Genomic DNA, 23,533 nt, shown 5'->3' on the forward strand with positions numbered 1-23,533 from the left:
TTAACTGAAGATCATAATTTAAGACTCAGTTCTAGCTCCAAATAGTTTCCAGAGCACACCAGATCTGGCTCCCAAATCCATGAAAAAAGTCTTTCATGAGCAGGCATACTTTGATATGCTAACAAATACAATGTTTGCATTACTTTGCAAATGATTTACGTATCACCTGATTCCAAAGTCTCACCTGGAGCCAGGGAGGTGGTGCAGTGGTAGAGGCTCCTGCTGCAGGTGAGGCCCTAGGCTTGATTCCTGGCACTGCATGGTTTCCTAAGCTCCAATTTGGAGCAGCTCCCAAGCACCAGAGGGAATGGCCCCCAAATCAATAATATAAGATAAAATAAAAGTCTCACCTGTCCTTTGACTAGACGATACAGAGCTAAAGTAGCTCCCAAATGCTGGGCTTGCATGCCATCCTCTGTTAAAATTGTAGGGCATACGACCAATACATCATCATCAGATTTTATTACCCTTACCCTACAAAGAAGATGAACATTAAAAAAATAATAAAATTGGTGAAATAAAAAATGCATGAGAATTCTATTAGCATGAACTTAATATACATTTATTATCTAAATATTTCCACAGGCCCTGTACTGAAAAATGATTTATAAGCACTATCAACCTCAGATGTAGAATTTGTAATTTAGCTAATTGTCTAATTCAAAAGAAAGAAAGATGTTCATTTAACATCTGTTTAAAGTTCAATGCTACCAAGAAAAACATACCTACATTTCCAGTATCTACCTACTGGAACTTTTTCAAAGGAAGGATTTGGACTCTTGGGAAGATTCTTCCGGACCCAATCAATCAGAAATTGTTTGGGAGATTTTCCAGTCCAACTTCGAGCAGTATAGTCAAAATTTCTTACATCATGAGGTTCTTTTTTTTTCTCTAAAATAAGACAAAGATGGTCCTTTAAAAATGGTCAAACAGTAATAAGAAATCTCTACTGAGCAATGAAAGCCTCTTACATTGATCAAGAGACTTTTAGAAGAAAACAGGTGAAGAAGGGACAGGTAGAAAGGCTTGCTCGTCTATAAGCAATGGAAGGAAACCCTCTTCATGAAACTGCTGAGGGTTTGGATTTATTTTTTTAAAGTATTTGAGGAGACCATGCCTGAGACTAAACCTGGCACTCCTGCATGCAAAGCACACAATCCAGTCTGAGTTATCTCTCCAATCCTGGAATGTTTTAAAGAATAATGTAGCTAAAGTACATAGTTATGAGAACAGGTAGAAAGGTAGATTGAGGCAGAACGCAAAAGATCTCAAGGCCATGATAAAAGGTTTGTATTTATTACTGATAAAAGGTTTTTTTTTTTTCTTTTTGGGTCACACCCGGCGATGCACACGGGTTGCTCCTGGCTCTGCACTCAGGAATTACCCCTGGCGGTGCTCAGGGGACCATATGGGATGCTGGGAATCGAACCCCGGTCGGCCGCGTGCAAGGCAAACGCCCTACTTGCTGTGCTATTGCTCCAGCCCCTGATAAAAGTTTTTTAACAGGAGATCCATTTAGATTTGCATTATAGAACGATTATTCTGGCAGGAGTTTGGAGGATGAATATGAAGCTAAAGCAAGGTATCTATAATAACTAAATGCTAAACAACCAAGTTATCATTAATTCCTGCTTATTCAAGATAGCTTACGGAAGCATAACTTTACTGACATCTCACGTAATTTGCTAAATGAAAAGTAACATTTTAAAATTACATACTTGATATTTTACTATTTACAAACTTACACTTGTTATTTCCTTCATTTTACCTTTCTCTCCTTCGGCAGCAGCTGTAGATTTTTCAAATAAATTAAAGTCCAAAGAACTTTCTTTTTCTGTGGCTGTAGGAGGCTTTTTTCTTTCATTCTGTTGATGTGAAATTTTTATGGCTGGATTGAATACTGGATGGTCTTCCAAAGTTTCCATTTCTACCGAGAAAAAACATGATGCTTCATTTTATGCATGTTTTTTATGCCTTTTTACACTGCAAAAATATTACACACACACAAACACACACACGTGTGCATGCAGCATTCTTTTTCATTCTAGTCAATTACTTAACACTTTCTACTAACAATTCATGATAGAAGGCAGAGGCAATTTAGTTTCATATTGTACACTAAAAACTAAAAAATAATTTAACTCATGTAAAAGCATCTTCATTAGAAATACTCATGGAACTCTACCTCTCCTTCATGAACTAAAAAAGTACTCTGGGCTGGAGTAATAACACAGCAGGTAGGGCATTTGCCTTGCACGCGTGTGACCCAGGTTCGATTCCCAGCATCCCATATGATCCCCTGAGCTCTCCTGAGTGCAGAGCGAGGAGTAACCCCTGTGCATCGCTGCCTGGTGTGACCCAAAAAGTAAAAAGAAAAAATAGTGTTCTATGATATCATACATCAAAGGCTGACAAACTGCACGACTTGCAGGCTAAATCGAGGTTTGCTGCTCATTTCTGTACAATCTGTTAGAAATTATTTTAGAGGGGCTGGAGCAACAGCACAACAGGTAAGAAATTGCCTTACATCCAGCTGACCCAGGTTCAATCCCTGGGAATTCATCTAGTCCTGCCAGGAGTGATCCCTGGGCACAGAGCCAGGAGAAAATCCTGAGTATGCCCAGATGTAACCCTAAAACAAGTTTTGGACCAGAGAGATAGTACAGCGGGTGTGACACAGATAACCCAGGTTCTATTCCTGGCACTCCATACAGTTTCCTGAGCTCAGCCAATAGTGATTCCTGAGTGTAGAGCTGGGAGAAAGCCCTGAGCACTGCCGGGTGTGGCCGAAAAACAAAACAAAAAGAGAAATGATTTATATTTTTAACTAGTAGGAAAAAATTCAGAAATATTTGGTGATGTGAGTTATGTTCTGTCTAAGGCTGCTTTTATGTTATGAAGCAGAATTGAATGAATGTCACCAAGTTGGTATGGTCTGCAAGACCTACAATATTTACTATTTGGTTTGTAGAAAAGTTTGCCAATTCCAAGTTCAACTGCTAGAAAAGAACACACATGTGTTAATAACCTCCATCCTAGGAAGACCAACAAAGAAAAGGCATTTATCTGTTTAAGAATTCGTATGTTTACCTCTTTGAAGTTTTCTTATTTTTTCTTGTGCTTCTTTTTGGCCTTGCTTGTTTTTCTCAAGTTTAAAGGAAGCTGCTTGTTCTTTTGCATCTAGAAGTTTTGAAGCAAGATGCAAGTATCTTTCATTCTGTTACAAATAAAATGATGATGATAAAATAATTAGAGAAAGTTAATTTATCTATTATCAGTGTATTATACTAAAACATGTAACTTCTTTTGATTTTATACTTGATACAGCAAATCTACTTCTAGAAATTTTTCATAGAAAAATAGGGGCCAAAGTCGTAGTACAGAGAGGACACTTACCTTCCATGCAGCTGACCTGAGTTCAATCCCTGGCACCCCATACGGTCCCAGAGCCCACTAGGACAAATCCCTGAGCACAATGCAGAAGTAAGCCCTGAGCACTGTCATGTATGGCCCCAAAACAAACAACAACAGCAGCAACAGAATATAAATGTACAGATTTGCAGGTTTGTTTTGTAGCAATACAGATTGAAAAGGGAAAACATGGACTCAAGTATGGTACATAGCTATAGAGAAAAACCGGTAAATTACAGGAAAAAATAAATTAGCGAAAGAATGAGGGTGATCTATATGGAAAGACTTCCTTGACATGTTAAATATAGTAAGAAATGACAGAGTAAAAAAGTATGTAGAGCTCATTTCTATAAAGAATGACAATTAAAGCGCCCAACCAGCTGACTTCTGGGATAATTTTGTGTAGAAGTACCAATGTATTTAACAAACTGAAGGGTTGGCTACTTTTAAATTAACCTAAATCACATTCCATCCTGTCGATGGAACAGATACTATAACTATCCCTTCTGCATCTTTGTCTTATTCTTTACATTCAGTAAATAACCAAGTTTTTGATTTTTGCTTTAAATGTTTTATTTCCTTTTCAATTTGGGATCTTACTAGATAGCTGAGCAAGGATAACAGCCATCAAAATGGCTTCCCTACTCTTTCTAAATTACCTGAACATTGCTAACTATTCCACACCATTTTATAAGCATTTTATTTATGTCTTTTGTTTGTTTGGGGGCCATAAGCAGTTCTGCTCAGGGCTTATTCCTGGCAGGGTTCTGGGGTGATATGTGGTATCAGGGACTGTACCCAGGCCTGCAGTAGGCAAGGCTAGTGCCCTATTTGTTGAACTATCTCTCTGACCCACCACACCATCTTAAATGCTATTACATTTGATATAAAATGTTAAATTTTACTTGTTAGTCACCTGCCCCAAATCTCTAGTGGCTATTCAAAACATATAAGAAAAGTTGTTAAATTCAGTTTCAAGGCATCAAAATTGTCTAGATTCAGCTCAACTCACCTGTTTATTCCTACCTGCTGTTACTCATCTACATATCCTTCACTGCTTACGTGCACTCAATCTACACCTTAAACCCAAACACTCTCTCTCTTACGGCTTGATTTCATGTGCCGATCAGAAGACATCTCTTTCTGGAGCCTCTAAATGGACTTGTACTGTCTTTTTAAAAAAAAAATTTTTTTTTGCTTATTTTAACACAGACACAGAGTCTAAAAAACTTATAGGATATGAGAGTGTAAAAACAAAAACAAAAACAAAACCAAAAAACCTACCTCTGTCCCTCTATAATACCATGGAAATAAACACTATTAATAATTAAAAAAAACAACAAAAACTCTTCCCAGATATTTTCTTTACTTAAAAATGCAACTCTATGTACATGTTTATTTTCTTCTATGTAAATAGATTCATCACATGGCATATGTTGTTCTGAAACTTCCTTTCCTTGCTAAACCAATTTTATTGAAGTATGAATTACTAGTAATAAAATTTACTCATTATAATGTACACATAAATGAGCTTGATAAATATATGTGAGCAGGTAATAACCATCTCAATAAAAATAATATCCTCAAAAATTTCTACATGATGCCCGTGCTTTTCCCTGTTATACTGTTAAGACTTTACATCAACCCTTAGAACTACAAACATTTTTTCCTATAACTTACAAATCAGAAAAATTAAGTTTTGTATAAGTAAAATATTCTGTCAAGTATATCCAGTAGGAATTCTAACCTAATACAAATTTCTACTCACTGGGTCAAATTTTTCCTCCTTTTCTAAACTTTTAGAATCCTCATTCTTTTCTTCTTCATTTTGTTGTTCAGCATATCGCAAAATCCATTCCTTCATATTTACTTCTGTATTCTTTTCTTCCTTTTTAGTCTAGGAAAAAACCCCACAAAACCAAAGTTAGGAAAGGGTATCAAAACTATCAAGCGTCACTGGTTTTACAATTTCTTTGCACTCAACCAGCAGGCACACACACAGCCTCAGAGACTGCTAAGGATGAAAGAATTGAACTCAACTTAAAAAGTAAACTTGTATAAATAAAAAAGAATGCTTACCTAAAGGAGCAATAAAGGGGAAAGAACTAAAAATCAGTGTTATTCCTTTTAAAAAAATGATGCTCCTGTAGTTTTTTAAAAACTATTTGTGCTTTCAAGTATTAAGGTGTAACTAATAAAACTTATGTATATTTAATTATGTATTTATCCACTATGTAACAGTATATACATAAATGTAAAGGCCTTATTTTGATGAATTTGGGTGTATATACACACATAATGCTATTACTACAATCAAGGTATTAAACTGATTTCACAAATAATGCCATTACTACAACCAACATATTAAATAGATTAATCACCTCCAAAACTTTTATCTATTCTTTAATGCGTGTATGATGAGGGTGTGGGACATGGTAAGATGGAAGAAGAGAGCTGGAGAGAAAGAAGAGCTCAGGTGTGTGCCTTGCGTGTGCCTGATTCTGTTTGAATTCTCAATAGCACATGTGGTCCCTTGGGCACCACTTAGGGTCACTCTGAGCGGTCAAGAATAGTCCATGAGCAACAGCAGGCATGGCCCAAACCTACCCTACCCGTCACCCCACAAAAAATCAAAAGAACACCAAACAAAAGGTCTATCTTAACATTAAAATATATTTTAAATTCCTTTCCAGTTCCCTTTTATGGCTGCTATTGTTGCTGTAGTGACCAGGGGTTGCACACACACTTGGGTGTAGTGCTTGCTTGAAATTTGCACACTCGGCTGTGGGGTTCACACACGAGGCTGAGGTGCAGAGGAAATCATACTTTCTAGTGTTGGCAGATGCTCCCGACGGCAGAACCACTGGAACTGCTGGTTTGTGAGGGAAGTACTGTTTGTGAGTGACTGCACTCACTGCCTTACACTTGCAGTACTGTCATTAGAGGCCTAGATATCGGTGTAGCAGATCTCCAGTTAATTTATTCATCTCGCTTAGCTGAGAATTTATAACCTTTGAGTAGTATCTCCCCATTTGCCCTTCCTCTGAGCCCCTGGCAACACTATACTACTCTCTGCTTTGGAAAATTTGACTATTCTATTTTTATTTTTAGAGTTCTATTTATTTGGGGGGCCATACCCAGCAGTGCTCAGGGGTCACTTGGCAAGGCTTGAGGGATCTTACGTGGGAACAGATGTTGAGCCCTCAATGGCATCATGTAAGGAAAGACCTTACCTGCTGTTCTATCTCTGCCCTAGATCTATTTTAGATACCTCACATAAATGAGATAATGTGATGTTTCATTATGTAACTGTGATGTTATATAATATGCACAGGATTTTTAATATAATACTGCAATTAACTATATAGTACCCAATATTCATACCTTCCTGTACTCCCCTTCCAAATGGACTTTTGGAATTGGCTATACAACTTGTCTCTAGCAACAGGACATTAAGCAAGAATGATATAAGCAGAGGCTTGGTAAGAATTTGTACACTAAAGCTTATCATCTTAAAATACTTGTGCTTGGAAGTCAAACTACAGCAAACCACCAAGTTTGGTGGAGTGTGAGGAAATCCAAGTGTGAGGAAATCCAAGCTACTCATGTGGACAGAGCAATACTGGGCTAGTTTATAGCAGAGACCAGTCAGGTACGTGCCATTCTCCATGAGATTTAATTTTTTGAAAGGGGGATGGTTACTTCCAGTGGTCCTGGGGATCAGGCAGTGCCAGAGATCAAACTCAGGGCTCCCATGAGCAAATCTAGTGTTTGTGCCATTTCACTGGTCCTCACAAGACGTATCCTGTGGAGCAGAAGAACTTCCCAGCTGAGTCCAGCTAAGACTGCAGAATCATATGATATAATCAATTGTTACTTACTTACTATATCATATAGATGTAACTATATTTGGGGGGTGGTTTATAATGTATAAAAAGATGACAAGTTTATCAAATCTGTAGGTTATTTTCAGTAAGCAGAAATGTCACAGATGACAAGTTTATCAAATCTGTAGGTTATTTTCAGTAAGCAGAAGTGTCACAGTAACAGTAACCTCATTAGCTTTTACGAACAATTACTTATACTTCATTCTGATATTATGCATCCTTAAATACTTAAGTTTTGTTTTTTTTTTAGTGACTAGTGAAGCAAGAGTTTTTATTGAATGAATCTTACTTAGACATGGAAAAAAAAGACAGGAAGTACATATTCAGGAGTATATACTTTCCACAGTGGAAAAAGACATTGAGACAAGCAAGTGAGATAGGTGTTTGAGGAAGAACAGTCTTGGGACTGGAGTGATAGCACAGTGGGTAGGGCATTTGCCTTGCACGCAGCCGACCCAGGTTCGATTCCCAGCATCCCATGCGGTCCCCTGAGCACCGCCAGGGGTGGTTCCTGAGTACACAGCCAGGAGTAATCCCTGTGCATTGCCAGGTGTGACCCAAAAAGAAAAAAAGAAAAAAAAGGAAGAACACAGTCTTAAAAAGCAAGCCTAAACACTCACATTCTGAGTTACCTTCATCTTATCTTCTTCCTGTTTTTTGGTTTTAGGTTGTGGTGGGGGTGAAATAGTGGCTTGAATTTGAGGAGACTGGAATTTTGGTCTGTTTTTAGGTTGCTGTTCTTCAAATTCTTGACTGAATCCTTCAGGAAGTGCATCTTTTTAAAAAAAAAGTGGGAAGAAGAAATGAAAATAAATATACAAATAATACATAATTCACACAAATATTTATTTATTTTTTTTTTTTTAACTTTTACCTGGCCAGGTCTTACACCTGACTCTATGCTCAGGAGTAACTGTACAATGCTCAGGGGACCATATTAGCTGTCGGGGGCCAAACCAGGGTTGTAGCCAAAGGGGCCACAAGCAAGGCATGTGTCTTACCTCGGTACTATCTCTCTGGCTCCTAATATTTATTACTCTTATGTTTGTTTGTGGGTCACACCTGACTATGCTCAAGGCTCACTCTTGGCTCTGAGCTCAGGAATCGCTCATGGTGGGATCTAGGGAACTGTATGTGATATAAGGGGTTGTCTACATGCAAAGCACCTTACCTACTTTACTATCTCTATGCTCATGCAAAGAGTTACTAAACATGTCTAAACTCTGCCTTGACACAGCATCTAATTTTTTTCTATTCCTCCTCTCCTGAGAATAAAAATTCTGGAATTAACCTAGTTTTATTTATTTTCAACTAGTTGCAGGAATACACATCAGATGATAGTCCACCTCTACTGAATTCTGTATTTCATCCTCAATGTGTTAAATTCCTCCCCCCACCCCCTTTTTTTTTTTTGGATGACGGTGCTTCAAGTACCCTATGTGATGCCGGGGACTGAACTCGGGTCAGCACAGCATGCAAGGCAAATGCTGTACTATGGTTCTGACCCCAGGTTCCTCATTTTCATAAGAAGATCTTAACCTATTTCAGTTATTCATTGACTGCTATAGCATATGGTATGTATGTATGTATGTATATATTTTTAATCTCATAGAAACAATTTGAACACAAGGTTCTTGCCAAAGTATTCAACTATGAACCTCTTTTAATCAAATATTTATTAAAAGCCAGATGACCTTAATTTTTGTTTTTTTTTTGGGGGGGGAAGGTTTAGGCCATACCTGGCAATGCTCAGGGGTTACTCCTGGCTCTACACTCAGGAATCACTCCTGGTGGTACTCGGGGAATCATATGGGGTACCGAGGATTGTACCCAGGTCAGTTCCATGCAAGACAAATGTCCCACCTGCTGTACTATTGCTCCAGCCCCAAATGACCCTAATTTCTAATCCCAAAACAGGAGATACATTCTAATAGCATTATAGATAGGTAAACTTTCAGAGAAAGTACATTAAAAATAACTATGAAGACCTGAAAACTATGTACTTCTCACACAGACTATAACCTTAAGGAGAATGCATTGAAAGGAATTTTAAGCAGGTTTAAACATTTTAAAGATAATTACAACATAATGATAAAAGCTGAAGTACGGTTAAGATTTTTATACATATAGGGGGCTGGAGCGATAGCACAGCGGGTAGGGCGTTTTCCTTGCACGCAGTCAACCCGGGTTCGATTCCCAGCATCCCATATGGTCCCCTGAGCACGGCCAGGGATAATTCCTGAGTGCAGAGCCAGGAGTGAGCATCACTGGGTGTGACCCAAAAAGCAAAAAAAAAAAAAAAAAAAAGATTTTTATACATATAACACATAATATGGAAATGATTTCAAAAGGCCTAAGAAAAAAAGAATTTTAGAATTTGCTTACCATCTGAAAGGTTTAAACAGAGCCAATCCAAGGCAGAGTGAAGATCACCTCCATGTAAGAGTGTGTTAGTCATTGCATCTTCAATGTCCTTAGTCTTAAATGAAAATGCTTGTAAAGCCATATACAAATCCTATGAAAGGGAAATGTAAAAGTCATTTAGTCAATTTCTGCCCCCTCTTGATTTTACTATCCCACTCATGTTAAACAAGAAACACAACACAAATTATTGTTCAAAACTATCATTCTCTCTCTTTTTTTTTTGGCTTTTTGGGGTCTCACCCAGTGATGCTCAGGGGTTCCTCCTGGCTGTACTCTGGAATTACTCTTGGCAGTGCTGGGGAGACAATATGGGACGCCGGGAACTGAATCTGGGTCAGCTGCATGCAAGACAAACGCCCTATCCGCTATATCCCTCTCTCTCTCTTTTTTTTTTTTTAGAGAACAAATTATCTTATTTTACTGTAATTAGAATGTGAAAACTATAAATATAAATTTAAAAAGAGATCAAGAAGTGCTGGAGAGAAAATATACTGGGTAAGGTGTATGTTTGCCTTGCATGTAGTCAAGCTAGGTTCAATCCCCAGCACCCGCTGTGATTCCCAAAGTCCTGCCAGGAGTGAACCCTGAGCACAGAGCAGGTAGAAAATGCCAGGTGTAGCCCAAACTCAAACAAGAAAATAAAGTTTGACTTAAAGATGAGAGACAACCTATGTTTTTAATATTCAAAGTACAATTTACAATGTGGTATGTTTTTTAGTCATTTCCCCACAATCATGAAAGACAATTATCATTTTTTATAAATAAACACATTAATATATTGATATATTATTTATACAAACATATATTGATGCATGTATAATACATATATTTACTCTTTAACACAGAGTAATTTAAATCTACTTATATACTATCATCTATCGCTGTCTCTCTTTACAAAGTGTGAATATATGAATGCTTTTTGTTCAAATAAATAAAATTTTACATGGCATGTATAGCACTCTTTAGAAATACTTTTGCTCTTGTTCTTGTTTTTTGTAACTTGTCAAGAATACATATTTTTTACATTTGAGAAGTTTACTTTCCCTTAAATAAATATGAAAATTTTATTTTATCATGTTTACTTTTATTAAAATAATTCTTTTTTTTTTAAAGACAATTATCATTTAACATTGTAAGCATCTTCCCAACTTATTAGAAATTCTGCATCAGCATTGTTATAGCTACATAATATTCCATGGATATTTCATTATCCAACTATAAAATTTCTAATTAATGAGCATTTAAGATGTTATAAGTACTGCTTCAAGGAACATCTTCATACATAGACAAAGTAAAGCATTTTAATATATACCTAAAGCTCAATATTTATAACTGGGTAGAACTGAGTTTAAATACAGATTGCTTACTCAACTACTAAACTCCAGACTGTAATTTACACAATGTTTTCAAGCCTCGATTTCTTCATATTAAAAAAAAAAAAAGACAAAAACACATATACCCTTCTGGTAACGAAAATGTAAGCAAAGTGCTTACTACAGAGTCTAGCACAATTTTTTGAACATATTTTCACGTCACCTTTTAAATGTGTGTACTTTTATGCATGGCACAGTTCTCTAATCTTGCAGGTGAAAATTATCTACATGAAATCTAACAAAAATTTTTTTTTTTTAATTTTATTTATTTTTAATTAGAGAATCACCGTGAGGGTACAGTTACAGATTTATACACTTTTGTGCTTATACTTCCCTCATACAAAGTTCGGGAACCCATCCCTTCACCAGTGCCCATTCTCCACCACCCGTAAACCCAGCGTCCCTCCCACCCTCCCCAATCCCATCTCCCCCCCACCCCACCCTGCCACTGTGGCAAGGCATTCCCTTCTGTTCTCTCTCTCTAATTAGCTAACAAAAATTTTTTAATCTCACACAGAGAAGTATCTTTTAAATGTGCCACTAAAAATAAGAAACTTAAAAGACTGTACTATACCTGTAATTTTTTGGCAGTAAGTCTTCCAGAAATCACTCCTTTGTCATTATTTTGTTTTTTATGCTCATTGATCACGCCGATAATTCTTTGTTCAAGTTTATTATTAATAACTACCTGTTGAGGCCAAAAAGGTGATTATCAATGAGAAGCTAAATTATTAAGTGGAGTTTAGTCATTAACCAGAAACACTGTTTTCTATATCCCTGTCAACTAAACCTAAAATTTCAGTTAAAGCCCAATACAAGCATTCTAATTCTAAGGATCATCATTCATTGGACCACATCCCTAACATACATTTATGGGGGGAAAAAAATTAGATCAAAAAGGGCAAAAATGGGAAGAAAAAAAAAAACCTATTATATAGAATTACAGCCATGTATCACGATATTGTTCATAGACCAGTCTTGCTTAACTGTCACAAAGACAGATCAGTAAGCAAGCCCAGTTTTTGGTGGGGGTTGTGGGGAGGAACTTGAGCCATGCCCAACCACACCCAGGCCTCCACATGCAAAGTATGTACCCCAGGGCCCACTGAGCTTTCTCCCCAGCCCTGCAAAGTGTTATCTTAGACATCCCGAATCAATTATACTTGAGGGTGACTATCCAGAATGTGTTCTTATAAGTGAGATGAAGCAAACAGTCTAAAAGAATAAATGCTACATTAAAAAGAGGGTCTGTCAAGTAAAAGTAGAAACTATAGGGGCTACAGTGATAGTATAATGGGTAAGGAGCTTTGCCTTGCCTGCAGTCAACCCAGGTTTGATCCCTGCCACCCTATATGGTCCCTAAGCACTGCCAGAAGAGATTCCTGAGCCCCGAGCCAGGAGTAAGTCCTGAGCACTACTGGATGTGAATCCCCCATCCCCCAAAGCAAAAGTCATATAACTATTACACAAATTCTTTTGGTTTTCAGAGTTTGATTCCTATTTTTCCTGCTAGTTACTTTATCCCCATCCCTGTGTTTTAAATGAATTCTAAATGTAAAATTAAGCAAGCATATATCTAAAAAAACACCTTCCCTTTATTACATTTTTATTGAATGCCAGTAATAAACTGAGTACAAAAAATATACTGCAGGAATTCAATCCAGCACAGGAATCATGTCAAAAGATAAATTATAACTGAACATGGGATTCTAGTTCTTGTTTTGTGGCACATCTGGCAGTGCCACTCCCAGCGTGGTGTTAGGGGGTCAGATCAAGACAGTACTTGGGAAACCACGTAGTGCCAAGGCTGAAACATGGGCTCCACAATGCAAAGCATGCATTCTAGCCCTTTGGGCTATCATCTCCCTAGGTCCAATTTACTTATTTATGCAAGGGCAGGAACATAACCAGGCAGTGTTTTCGGGTTACTTCAGGCTCTGTGCTCAGAGGCTGCTCCTGATGATGTTTAGGGGACCATGTGATGTCAGGGACTGAATCTGGGCTTCGTATGCAGGCCCTCAGCCCATTCAGCTATCCCTGCAATTCTTCAAAAAACTCAGGTGAGGCTTGCTCTTCCGTCTGTGCTCTCCCTTGAACATGTATCTCGCCTGCTTGTTTCTTTGCTGGCCTAATTCCACTCTGGAGAAGCCTGTGTTCCCTCTTGAATACATACTTCTCCCTTACTCTCCTCTCACATCTTTCTAAATAAGTTACAATAAAAACTACCTTGTTTCACCAACAAAACAGATGAAACCATCAAAATAAAAATCAACCTGGTGAATTATAAAGAACTTTACCAAGGTAACAACTTTACCAAGATAGATGGAGAAGGTGAAGCAGGAGTTTAGTGGGTTAAAGCCTGGAATCCAAAAGTCATAGGATTTGGGGAGAATTAGAAGAGAATTAAAGAGACATGAACCAAAATCATAAATGGAAAAGAATACTGGAGAGAAGGCTGGAAAGCCATATGTCAGATTTGAAAGGATGTGGATCTAGATTTTAATATTTTTGAGGATCTCAATATGTGTAGAAATTTACTGTTTGGCACGGATCTATAATGAATATACCACTTACAAAAACTTGAATATCCCACACATTTTTGACATTTAAGACTGCATCTAATTTTAGAACCTGAGGAGATCTAAATAAGGAGAGAGAGCCAGATGATATGCCCAGCACAGGTGAGGGCCTGAGCTTGATCCCCGATACCACAGAGCCCCTCAGTCCCTCTAGGTGTAACTGTAGCTTCGAACACCGGTGGATGTGGGCCCAGCGTTATTAGGCCCACAACATGGGGCCACACAACTTCAGGAGTGGCTTCTTGCTCACTGCTCAGTGTAGACCCTACTAAAAAACAAACAGGAATACTTTTTGTAAAGGGAGAACATTTCTTGATATCACTCAAAATCTTGATACTTACTTTTAAAATGGATTTATCCAGATTTGCAGGACCACCAGAATCATTTGCAGAGTTAAAACTATAAATTTTGGGGCCTGTATATAATAGAAAACAGAGTTGGGGAAGTTAATGTTTCATTTCCATTGCCCTATTTTACTTAAAGATTATTGAATATTAAATAGTTATTTAACTTTGAAATCCACCCCTCCCCCCCAAACTTTTAGCAAATAACTCAATCCTGAAGTTAGTAACCCCTTCTCCAAATTTTCTAAAATACTATCAATTAGGGTTGGAGACATAGTACAGGTAGCGTGCTCACCTTGCAGATGCCTGACTCAGACTCAATCCCTGGCACCCATTATAATCCCCTAAGACCCACCGGAGTCAGGTGGAGTAAGCCCTAAATTCCACCAAGTGTGACCAAAAACACAGACCAAAACCACTATCAATTAGTACTCTCTAGGCTAACTCATTGCTGTGGTTTGTTATTTTGGCCTTTCTTCGGTGGGGGTGGAGTGGGGTAGGGGCAAACTTAGTGTGTTTGAGGGTCATTCAGCTGTGTGTGAACAATATGTATTTTATTGTTGTGCATTTAATGAATAAACTAATTTCTTATAAAATGCAAATGACCATATATCATTTAGATTCAATATGTAATCAACTTCATATTTTTCAAAAGCATCTGACTATCTTCTTGGCAGTTAGCTGAAGATCACTTGGAAGATAGTCCTGGCAGAGAAGAAAGGTAATTTGAAGAAAGAGCCACTTAAGAAAAAGGCAGAATTCCCATCATCAACTATTGCAACCGAAGTAGTTATATTCACTGACTAGGTCGCTGTCACAAAGTACCACAAATTTGATGGCCGAGATAACAGATATTCCCTTATATACTACAAGTTAGAAATCTAAAATCCAGGCATACTAAGAATCATGCTCCCTCTGAAAGCTCTCACAAAAATCCTTCCTAGCTTTTCCCAAATCTGGCAACCCTTGGCACTGTTTGACATGTTTATCTGTTTTTCCACATGGCTCTCCACATAGCATTCTTCCTTGTAACTCATGGAAATCTCCCTTTCCTTTCTCTAGATACTAGTAATTGAATTTATGGTGCGCCTTAAAAATAAAGGATGACTTCATCTCTAGATCCTTAAACTAGCTAATGTTGCTCCACCACTTAATAGCAACCCTGGCCTCTCTCTCACACCACCCAAGACAGACATTCTTCTGGTCTTCCTGGAACAAACCAAGTTTGTTCCCATCTTAGGGCCTTTGCCCTTGTTCCCCAAATCTCAAACTTCAGTCTTCAGATCTTCCAACAAACGGTTGCTTCAAATCATTCAGGCTAAAAGAATCCCTCAGGCCTCAATTTATTCCTCACCTTAGTTTTCTGACCTTCCTGTTTTAATTTTGGTGAGCACTCCCAAATACTTTTTAATTTTTTAATAAGCTTTAACAAATGACATATCCTCCAATTTTCTCTTTTTAATATCTAAGTCTTGACCAGGTTAAAGAATTTTTACCAAGACAAATCTTTCCATTTTATAGCAGCCTCTACCCCTCAAACTGTGAGCGCTCTGAAAGCAAGGATCTCAATCTTCTTAGAGCACGGAAATAGGTTCAGTGCCCACCAGTTTTCCTGGCAAAGGAGCTATTCTAAAACAATTTGATGAACAAATGAAATGAAAAACCTGGAGAGGCAAAATACAAATTCGTACCATGAGCCTAAATTTTTTTCTAGATGAGAACAAAAATTTTGAAGAAGTATGTTATGTATATACATATGCTATGTATAATGCTTCAAACTGTTTGAAAAGATGAACATGAAAATGGAATAGTACCTTTTCACTTATATTAGCAACTAAGAGTTTGAACAATGTTTATTGTGAATATTTCCACTTTTTTCTCCAGTGCAGTCCTATTATATGTTACATAAAAATCAAACAAGGCAGGGGTGTGGTTCTGCAGTAGAGTAAAAGACTCACATACATGTCTGAGGCCTGGCGAAAATATTACAAACAGAAAAAAGAAAATAACAAAAAAACAGGTGGCAATTTTTTGTGTGGCTCTATAGTTAGAAAAAATTCACCACAAATTTAGTACATAGATTTTCGGAGGTGGTGGTGATGGTTTGGGCCACGCCGGCTGAGCTCAGGGATCACTCCTCGCAGGCTAGGGGCATCTTATGGTGTATCAGGGTTGAAGGGGTAAGGGCCGGGGGTACGGCAAAGCGTGTTATTTCTGAACTATCGCTCCAGCCCTCAACTGTTCATTTTTAAAAATCATCAGCGGCCTGATGATCAATCTGCAGGAGTCTACTATCAGAGCAAAATTGTCTAGCTGTGGTCAAGACTGCAGATTTTTTTTTTTTTACAATAGGGCATACACATATTCGGTGTACAAACACTAAAATTCTTAATAATTTTTTCCGTATTCCCATAACAGATGGCAACAACTCCATCGTTACTGAAAATGATGCGAACTGTGCGTTAACCGCACTCATTAGGATGATAGCCCTGAACTGGTTTCTACCTACCCAAAGGGGTGCAAGTGCAAATTTTAACTTTAAAGCAGGAAGGGGAAAATAGTGGGGATAGGAGGCAGACGCCAGGTTGCAACTCACACCCAGACAGGGCTAATGATGCGGCGCTACCAGCTCCAGGTGTGGAAGACATACATTTTTGTTGTTTGGCAGGGGCACACCCGGCGATGCTCAGGGCTGACTACCTGGCTCTGCAGTCAGGCATCATTCTGGTCGGTGCTGGGAGGGACCATATGGGATGTGGGGGATCGAACCCCGGTCGGCCACGCGCAAGGCAAGCGCCCTCCCCGGCTGGACAATTTCTCCAGCTCGCCAGACGCGCGTTTCGCGGCGACGCAGGATCCTCCCAGGTGCGAAAGCGTCGCCCTCGGAACGAGCATCAGGAGGCTCAGGCAGAAAGCCCGGCTGCGCCGGCTACTCTCCCTCCCGTACCTTGCTTGCCCCGGGGATCCTTGGTGCTGGAGGCTGCGGCGGGAGGTGGCCTGGCCACCGGCTTCTTGCTTTGGGCCTCGCCGGCGGCCCCGGCTTCGGCGGCTTTGGCTCTAGAAGCAGACACGGCGGCGCGGACCGCCGCGGCTCCGGGAGCCTTGTGTTTCTTGTTCTTGCCGCCCATGCTGCAGTGGTGGCAAGATGATTCCCGCCCCCTCCTCGGTTCGCGTCCTGGAATTACCCACCCCCAGCCAGGACTCGGAAGTTCGTCACATGCTCCGGGCCCTGCGCGGCCACCCGGCGCCCTTAAATCCGGGTTCCGCTGGCCGGGTCCGTCGCTGCCTCGCTATTGGTCCGATCTTCCCAGGACCCGCCCCCTGCCGCTCCAAACGTGCCGGCTCCGTACCGACCTCCTGAACCGGGCTGCTCTCGCTGTTATTAAGCTGCCCACTGAGTAGTGATCGGAAAGAAAAGATAGGAAGGGAAGGGGGGAAATAGAAAGGTTGGAAAAGAAGGGCCAAGACAAAAACAAGTGTTAAAGAAGAATTACTGGCGATTGTGTGACTCGACTATTTTTGGCTCCCACCGGCTACGGTTGGGGCGGGGGTGGGGGGGGCGTTACTTGTGCAGTCGCGGTGCATCGTGGGTAGGAGGGAGATTCGGTCCCTTCCCTCCCCGCCCCCCACCTCCCCGCTCCGAAAGATGGCGGATGCTTTCGGAGATGAGCTCTTCAGCGTGTTCGAAGACGACTCGACGGCTGCGGCCGGGACCAAAAAGGACAAGGAGAAAGAGAAGACAAAGTGGAAGGGGCCGCCGGGCTCTGCGGAAAAGGCAGGGTAAGGAAGACGTGCACGGTGGTGGTTTTTATTCCTCGTTGAGAGGAAGAGAACACGACTCTGTTCGGGAGAGCGGGGAAAGCGAGGCGTGCCCCCGCCGCATTCGAGCCGTCAGGGGGAGTTGAGGACGTGTCGGAGAGAGAGAAAGAGGGTCTCCCTCGGGGGCGCGGGGGTGGTTTGCGCCCGGCGCCGTGAGCTGGGAGCTGGTCTCTGGCGCCGAGGCACTGGGTCCTTCTAGCCGTGCCCGGGACCGCTTGAGCCCGAGGCTTGGATCCCCAGGATTGATCACGGGGGTTGACTTGGAGGGGGAGAGAGCGATAATGGTCACCCGGGAGAGAAGCCTAAGTTCCGGCGAGGTGTTTTCTTGCCGTGGAAAGGAGTCACGGGGCGTCCCACGAGGGCTCCGGGGGGAGGGTCAAATGTGTGCAAAGCCGGCTCCCGGGCTGACGTCTCGAACACGTTCTCAAATGCTGCCTCTGAAGGAGTCGAAACTTGACAAAAACATAGATATTTTTAAAACGTGATTGTCTTTGCACGATTCTGTAGCCTGGCGGAGCTAGGCACAGAGAAAGGGTGCAACAATGTTTCCTAGTGGTACAAAGGCTAACATCGCAGTTAGATGAAGGTGACTCGCTGTATACCTACAAGATTTGCTGCTGACTGCTTTGTGCCCGGGAGGGTTTTCAGTCTGGGACCGGAGATCGAGCGGGACACCTCCGGAGAGGCGGTTACTGAGATACCCAGCGCGGGAGTGCACGAACGGATCCGTGGAGCCTGAGGTTCCGGAAATTCGTGTCTCTTGGTGGTTCCTGGGAGAGCCCGGCGCGCCCTGGGTGTCCAGCGGCGAGAAGCCAGATGTGCAGCGCAGCGCAGCGCAGCGCGTGCGTTTTTGTTTCCAGTCGTGCAGATTGGACCCGAGGGCATCCTTGCTACGGCAGCAGTTTAAGGCCGAGGTGACAGATTATTTATGATCTCTTGAGAGTCCCTTTATACCCTGTCTGAGGTCTGGATTGTCAAACAGATGGTTTGGGGTCTTTTCCGGACTGGTGGACTGACCAATCACGAGTAAGGAAAGTTAATTTGCTAGTGGTGTGACAGCTTATGGAAGGAGAAAAGATACGGATGGTGAGAGATTTAGTTAGCAAGGTAATGATCCGGGTAGATAATGAGATTTAAAAATAACATACCCTCAGTTCAGGGAAAAGGAAGTATGTAAAAATGTGAAGGAAAAAAATAATGGATAGGCCTTTACTCAGGATAAAAAGTGAAATGGAAATCAACAGACTTCAGGGAGAGGGAAAATAAGGCAATTCGGAGAAAATTATTTAGTAATAGTTCATTAACCAAAGTACTGCAATTTATTAGGTGAACAGATGGTTGAATTTTAATCAGGGTTTGGAGGAACCTCTGAACAGGAGGCGGATATTTGAGCTGGTATGGGTTGAGGTGACATCCCTTTGGGAATGTATGGTGACACTTAAAGAGCAAGGGGACAGCAGGGAAATCAGGTGTGAAATGTCACATATGAAAGAGTGGAACAGAGTAGGAAAAAAATGTCTCCTTGAGTTAGAGGGTGTTGTACAGTTTGGGGGAACTGTTCAAGAAAAAGAAAAAGAACAAGTGTTTTCCCTCTCTCCCAAGACAAAGATAATTTAAGGTTGTAGTGTTTGAAAGGGCAACTTGTCTGTGATGTTTACAATATAACACATAACTAATTTCTCTAATTTTAGTATCAATACTAGTGTAGATATTAATTTTCATCATAGTAACTTAATTTTTTTCCTGATAATCAGTGGGCTTTGAACTTCTTTGTATATGCTTCTTAGTTATTTGGATATCCTCTTTCATAAAGTACATTAAAATCTGCATATTTTTTATTGGATGACCTTTTATTTGGCAAGTCCTACTCCCAGTATTTTGGACATAGGTTTTCTTGTTTTTGTCAGTTATATCGTCTACTTTGTTTTGACTCTATTTTCTTAATGATACCTTTTGATGAGCAAATTCTTTGTTTTAATACGTTCCATTTATCAAAAATTTTTGATTACCAATTTTTATCTTAATATGACAGACAAATACATTTCTCAATTAATTTACATTTATTTGTACCTCCCAAATGTTTCTCAGGAGATCTGGGGGCCCTGTTAGTAATTTTTGGCCACTGGGCTGGGATTTCAATGTAAGGGCTTGAGGATGTGATGTTACTCGGCCCTTGTGGTGCTAGGGAGTACCCAGGAGTTCAGGGCCTCCAAGGCTGCACCCAGTGATGCCAGGAATTGAAGTTGGGTTAGGTGTGTAATAGTGTACCCTAACCCCTGCTCTCCTAGCTCATTTCTCAATTTTAAGTTTTATTATTTTACTCTTTTACAATTATGCCTAAGATTAACATGAATAATTTTTTTTTGGGGGGGGTCACACCTGGTGATGCACAGGGTACTCCTGGCTCTGCACTCAGGAATTACTCGTGGCAATGCTCTGGGGACCATATGGGATGCTAGGAATCGAACTTGGGTCGGCCGTGTGCAAGGCAAATGCCCTACCCACTGTGCTGTTGCTCCAGTCCTAACATGATTGATTTTGTGGGTGAGGTGGCAGAGAAACTGTGTTCTGGGTGGTCTCAGGGTCCACTCCCAGAGATAATTGGTTCTGCCACCAGGCCTCACAGTTCAGTGCTTTGGCCTAATGATGTGCGACTGCTGCGGCCTCTGGTGCTGCAGTCTAGCAGGGCCTGACCCACTGGTGTTTAGCAGGGGATATGGGACTGGGGATCAAACTCAGGATCTTGTATTTGCCAAACACGATATCCAGTCCTTTGAGCTCTCTCCCTGGCCTTTAGAATTGATAAGATATGGGTCAGATTGAATTTCCTTTTTAAGGTTCTGTCTTCCAAGCAGCATTTAATTGTCACTATTTTGATCACTGAACCCAATCACAAAATACTTTTCCTCCCAAATAATAATGCCATTAGAGAAATCATTGATTTTTTTGTTGAGGGTGCTCCTGTAAATACCTAAAGGTTTTATATTTAGATTTTTTTCCCCTTAAGAATAATGATGTCCATTTGGAGGCTGGAGTAATAGCACAGCGGGTAGGGTGTTTGCCTTGCACATGGCCGACCTGGGTTCGATTCCCAGCATCCCATATGGTCCTCTGAGCACTGCCAGGGGTGATTCCTGAGTGCAGAGCCAGGAGTAACCCCTGTGCATCGCCAGGTGTAACCCAAAGAGCAAAAAAAAAAAAAAAAAGAATAATGTCCATTCACTGATGGTGGGGTTATAAGGTCCCAGGGCCACTCCCAGTGATACGTGGCTTGGTGATATTTGCCTGACAGTGAGGTGCATGCCTGAGGGTAGTGCCTGAGAGTCACCAAGGCCACATCAGGTGGTGTTCAGGGAGCAGTGCGCTATCAGGGTGCTTCGTGAAAACCAGGCATATATGTATCAGTGGCTTGAGAGTTCTCCCTAGTACTAATTTAGAATATGAAAACTGTCATGTAATAGTTATGTTAATATGAGTTTCAAAATACTTTAAAAACAGAATTTCCAAGGACTATAGAAGAGGGGGAAAAAGTAGTGGTGTGTCAGTTTTATTAGACAAGCAAGATATTCTGAGTTTCAGTTTTGATTTATCACATCTGCTTATATGCTTTCTTTTATGATGTCTCAATTATGTTTGGAATAATATTTTGTGAAGTCAGCCATAAAATATGACCCGATACTTCAGAGTTTATTTTCTAAACTCTTTACAGAAAACGTCTTGATGATAAATTACAGTCAGAATCGACTACTGCTGGAAAAACCAAGAGAGATGCAGATTTTGAAGGCACCGATGAACCCATTTTTGGAAAGAAGCCCCGAGTAGAAGAGACAGTAACTGAAGATATAAGGTAGTATTCCATTGTCATAAAATAAAATTTATTATTCTAAATGTACTGTTTTTGTTCCTGGGTCACACTTGGTGGTGCTTCAGGGCTTGTTCCCCTGTCTCCCTGCTCAGGGATTACTTCTGACAGTGGCAGGCGACTCTGGTGTTGAGAATTGAAGCTGGGTCTCCTGCATGCAAAGTATGTGCTCAGACCATTGCACAAGCTCTCCGGCCCCGTGAATGTTAGTACTTTATACACTGAATTGGTTGCATGAAGTTTCAGAAGTTATGTGTGCTATTTATGAAAGTGATCGCAGAGTTAGAGAATTGAAGAAAAAATACTCATGTTCATATAAACTTATAGAGGACTAAAGTAAGTTTCAGGGCAATGAAAGACAATATAAGAAAACACTTTAGAATCCAGTTCTGAGATTTTTTTTTTCTTTTTAGAAAATCACATAATTCTAATCCGTACACTCTGATATTACAAAAGCATGTTTAAGAAAGTCCCACAAACATTTGCTCAGCCCCATCTCAGTGAACCAATCTGAGTTAGATAATAAGACCTCTTCAGAACAAGTTGGAAGCAAGGAAGCTACTGAGAATAGTCTTCAATCATTTGCATTTCACTGCTAATTGTAATTTTATGCTCAATTAAATTGCTCTTTCAAGGTGATTTTCCCTGTCTTCAATTTCTTGATTAGGCTAGTCTGTTTGCAAATGAGCACTGTTTCAATACCTCACCAAAACCCTCACAAAGTTTAAGGTCACCCTGGTTCTGGGCACACTCCAAAAGCTGTTTGATGTTATAGTGACAGGGCCCAAACTGCTGCTGCTGCTGGTGAGCTGGCTGAGTTCTCTCAGGTGCCTGGTCAGTGACAGAAGGCCCTGTGGGCTCAGTGTTACTTCCTGGGCAGATGGCGTGACTAAGTGTGGCCAGCAGCAATGCCTACAGCCACATCAGCTGCAGTGCTTGCCTTCTGGGCCATGAGACCAGCCTGCTGAAAGGCAGTGGCTGGTGACTTAGCTGCTGGTGCTGTCCTAGGTGCAGCTCTCATTGATGGTGCCCGGCTGGCCGGAGGCGGGGGTAACCCATGAGGTACAACTTTGGCTTCAACACTGCATGACAAGTTCACAGCACCTCGGCGTCTACAAGAACAGAACTGAGGAGACCTCAGAATCTCTGGAGGTGGCCCAGTTCTGAGATTCTTGAGCCTTATTTTGGGGGCGGGGCGGGGGGGCACACCTAGCTGTGTGCAGGGCTTACTCCTGGCTCTATATTCAGGGATTATTCTTTGCATGCCTTGGAGTTTATATGGAGTGTCAGGGATCAAACCCAGGTCTGCCATGTGCAAGGCAAACATCCTATTTATTTTACTATCTTCCTGACTCCAGTCCTTTAATTTTTTAAAGAAGAAACAACATATTCCTTTAGTCATTAGTCATAGCATCGACGCTTTAAAGTCATATCTAAAAAGCATCCAAAAGAGAAGACCACTGGAAGAGTTAGTTTTCCCCTCCAGCCCTTAGCTGACCATTTTGAATTCTCAGTGTGTATTGGAGTGTTATGAACACGTTTTGTTTTCCTTTGGAATGGTGCTCTCTAGTGGTCTTGTTACCACTCCTTAAAATATTAGACTCCGCAGTCAGACTTGAAAGTTCAGTCCTAGGGCATAGTGCTGCAGTGTTACTCAGGGCTGGGAGCCACTGAAGCTATCTACCTATAAGTCCTCAGGAGCCACTGAAATGCTGGCAGCTCAACCTCAGCACCTCGTGTGTTCCAGGTATGATCACCTGCTGTTTAAACTATCTGTGTGCCTCTTTGTATTTTCTTTTTTAATTAATTTATTTTTTAATTAGTGAGTTATGTA

At 40.7% G+C, this 23,533-nt stretch overlaps 2 protein-coding genes and 1 pseudogene across 3 annotated transcripts in view; 1 reads left to right on the forward strand and 2 right to left on the reverse strand.

Moving 5' to 3' along the window:
- The window catches only part of DHX29 (DExH-box helicase 29), a 49,781-nt gene extending 32,560 nt beyond the window's left edge, over nt 1-17,221 (reverse strand). The window contains exons 1-10 of one of the 2 annotated variants that reach the window (XM_004608430.2): nt 16,966-17,221; nt 14,016-14,089; nt 11,670-11,783; nt 9,684-9,813; nt 7,931-8,073; nt 5,180-5,308; nt 3,091-3,217; nt 1,769-1,927; nt 726-891; nt 351-474 (exon numbers count right to left, since the gene is read on the reverse strand). In XM_004608430.2, coding sequence (XP_004608487.1) covers nt 351-474; nt 726-891; nt 1,769-1,927; nt 3,091-3,217; nt 5,180-5,308; nt 7,931-8,073; nt 9,684-9,813; nt 11,670-11,783; nt 14,016-14,089; nt 16,966-17,146 — 1,347 coding nt within the window. In that variant the 5' untranslated portion in view covers nt 17,147-17,221. Of the gene's footprint in view, nt 1-350; nt 475-725; nt 892-1,768; nt 1,928-3,090; nt 3,218-5,179; nt 5,309-7,918; nt 8,074-9,683; nt 9,814-11,669; nt 11,784-14,015; nt 14,090-16,965 lie in introns of both variants that reach the window. The other variant, XM_055123899.1, reaches the window with a different exon arrangement.
- Nucleotides 17,222-17,550: 329 nt separating this feature from the next.
- MTREX (Mtr4 exosome RNA helicase) overlaps nt 17,551-23,533 on the forward strand; it is a 67,279-nt gene continuing 61,296 nt past the window's right edge. The window contains exons 1-2 of the mRNA XM_004608431.2: nt 17,551-17,798; nt 21,547-21,684. Of these exons, the coding sequence (XP_004608488.1) occupies nt 17,665-17,798; nt 21,547-21,684 (272 nt within the window). The 5' untranslated portion in view covers nt 17,551-17,664. The remainder of the gene's footprint in view (nt 17,799-21,546; nt 21,685-23,533) is intronic.
- LOC129400825 (coiled-coil-helix-coiled-coil-helix domain-containing protein 2-like) lies at nt 22,363-23,101 on the reverse strand (annotated as a pseudogene).

This window comes from Sorex araneus, chromosome 1 (assembly GCF_027595985.1).
Source record: "Sorex araneus isolate mSorAra2 chromosome 1, mSorAra2.pri, whole genome shotgun sequence".
Taxonomy (NCBI): domain Eukaryota; kingdom Metazoa; phylum Chordata; class Mammalia; order Eulipotyphla; family Soricidae; genus Sorex; species Sorex araneus.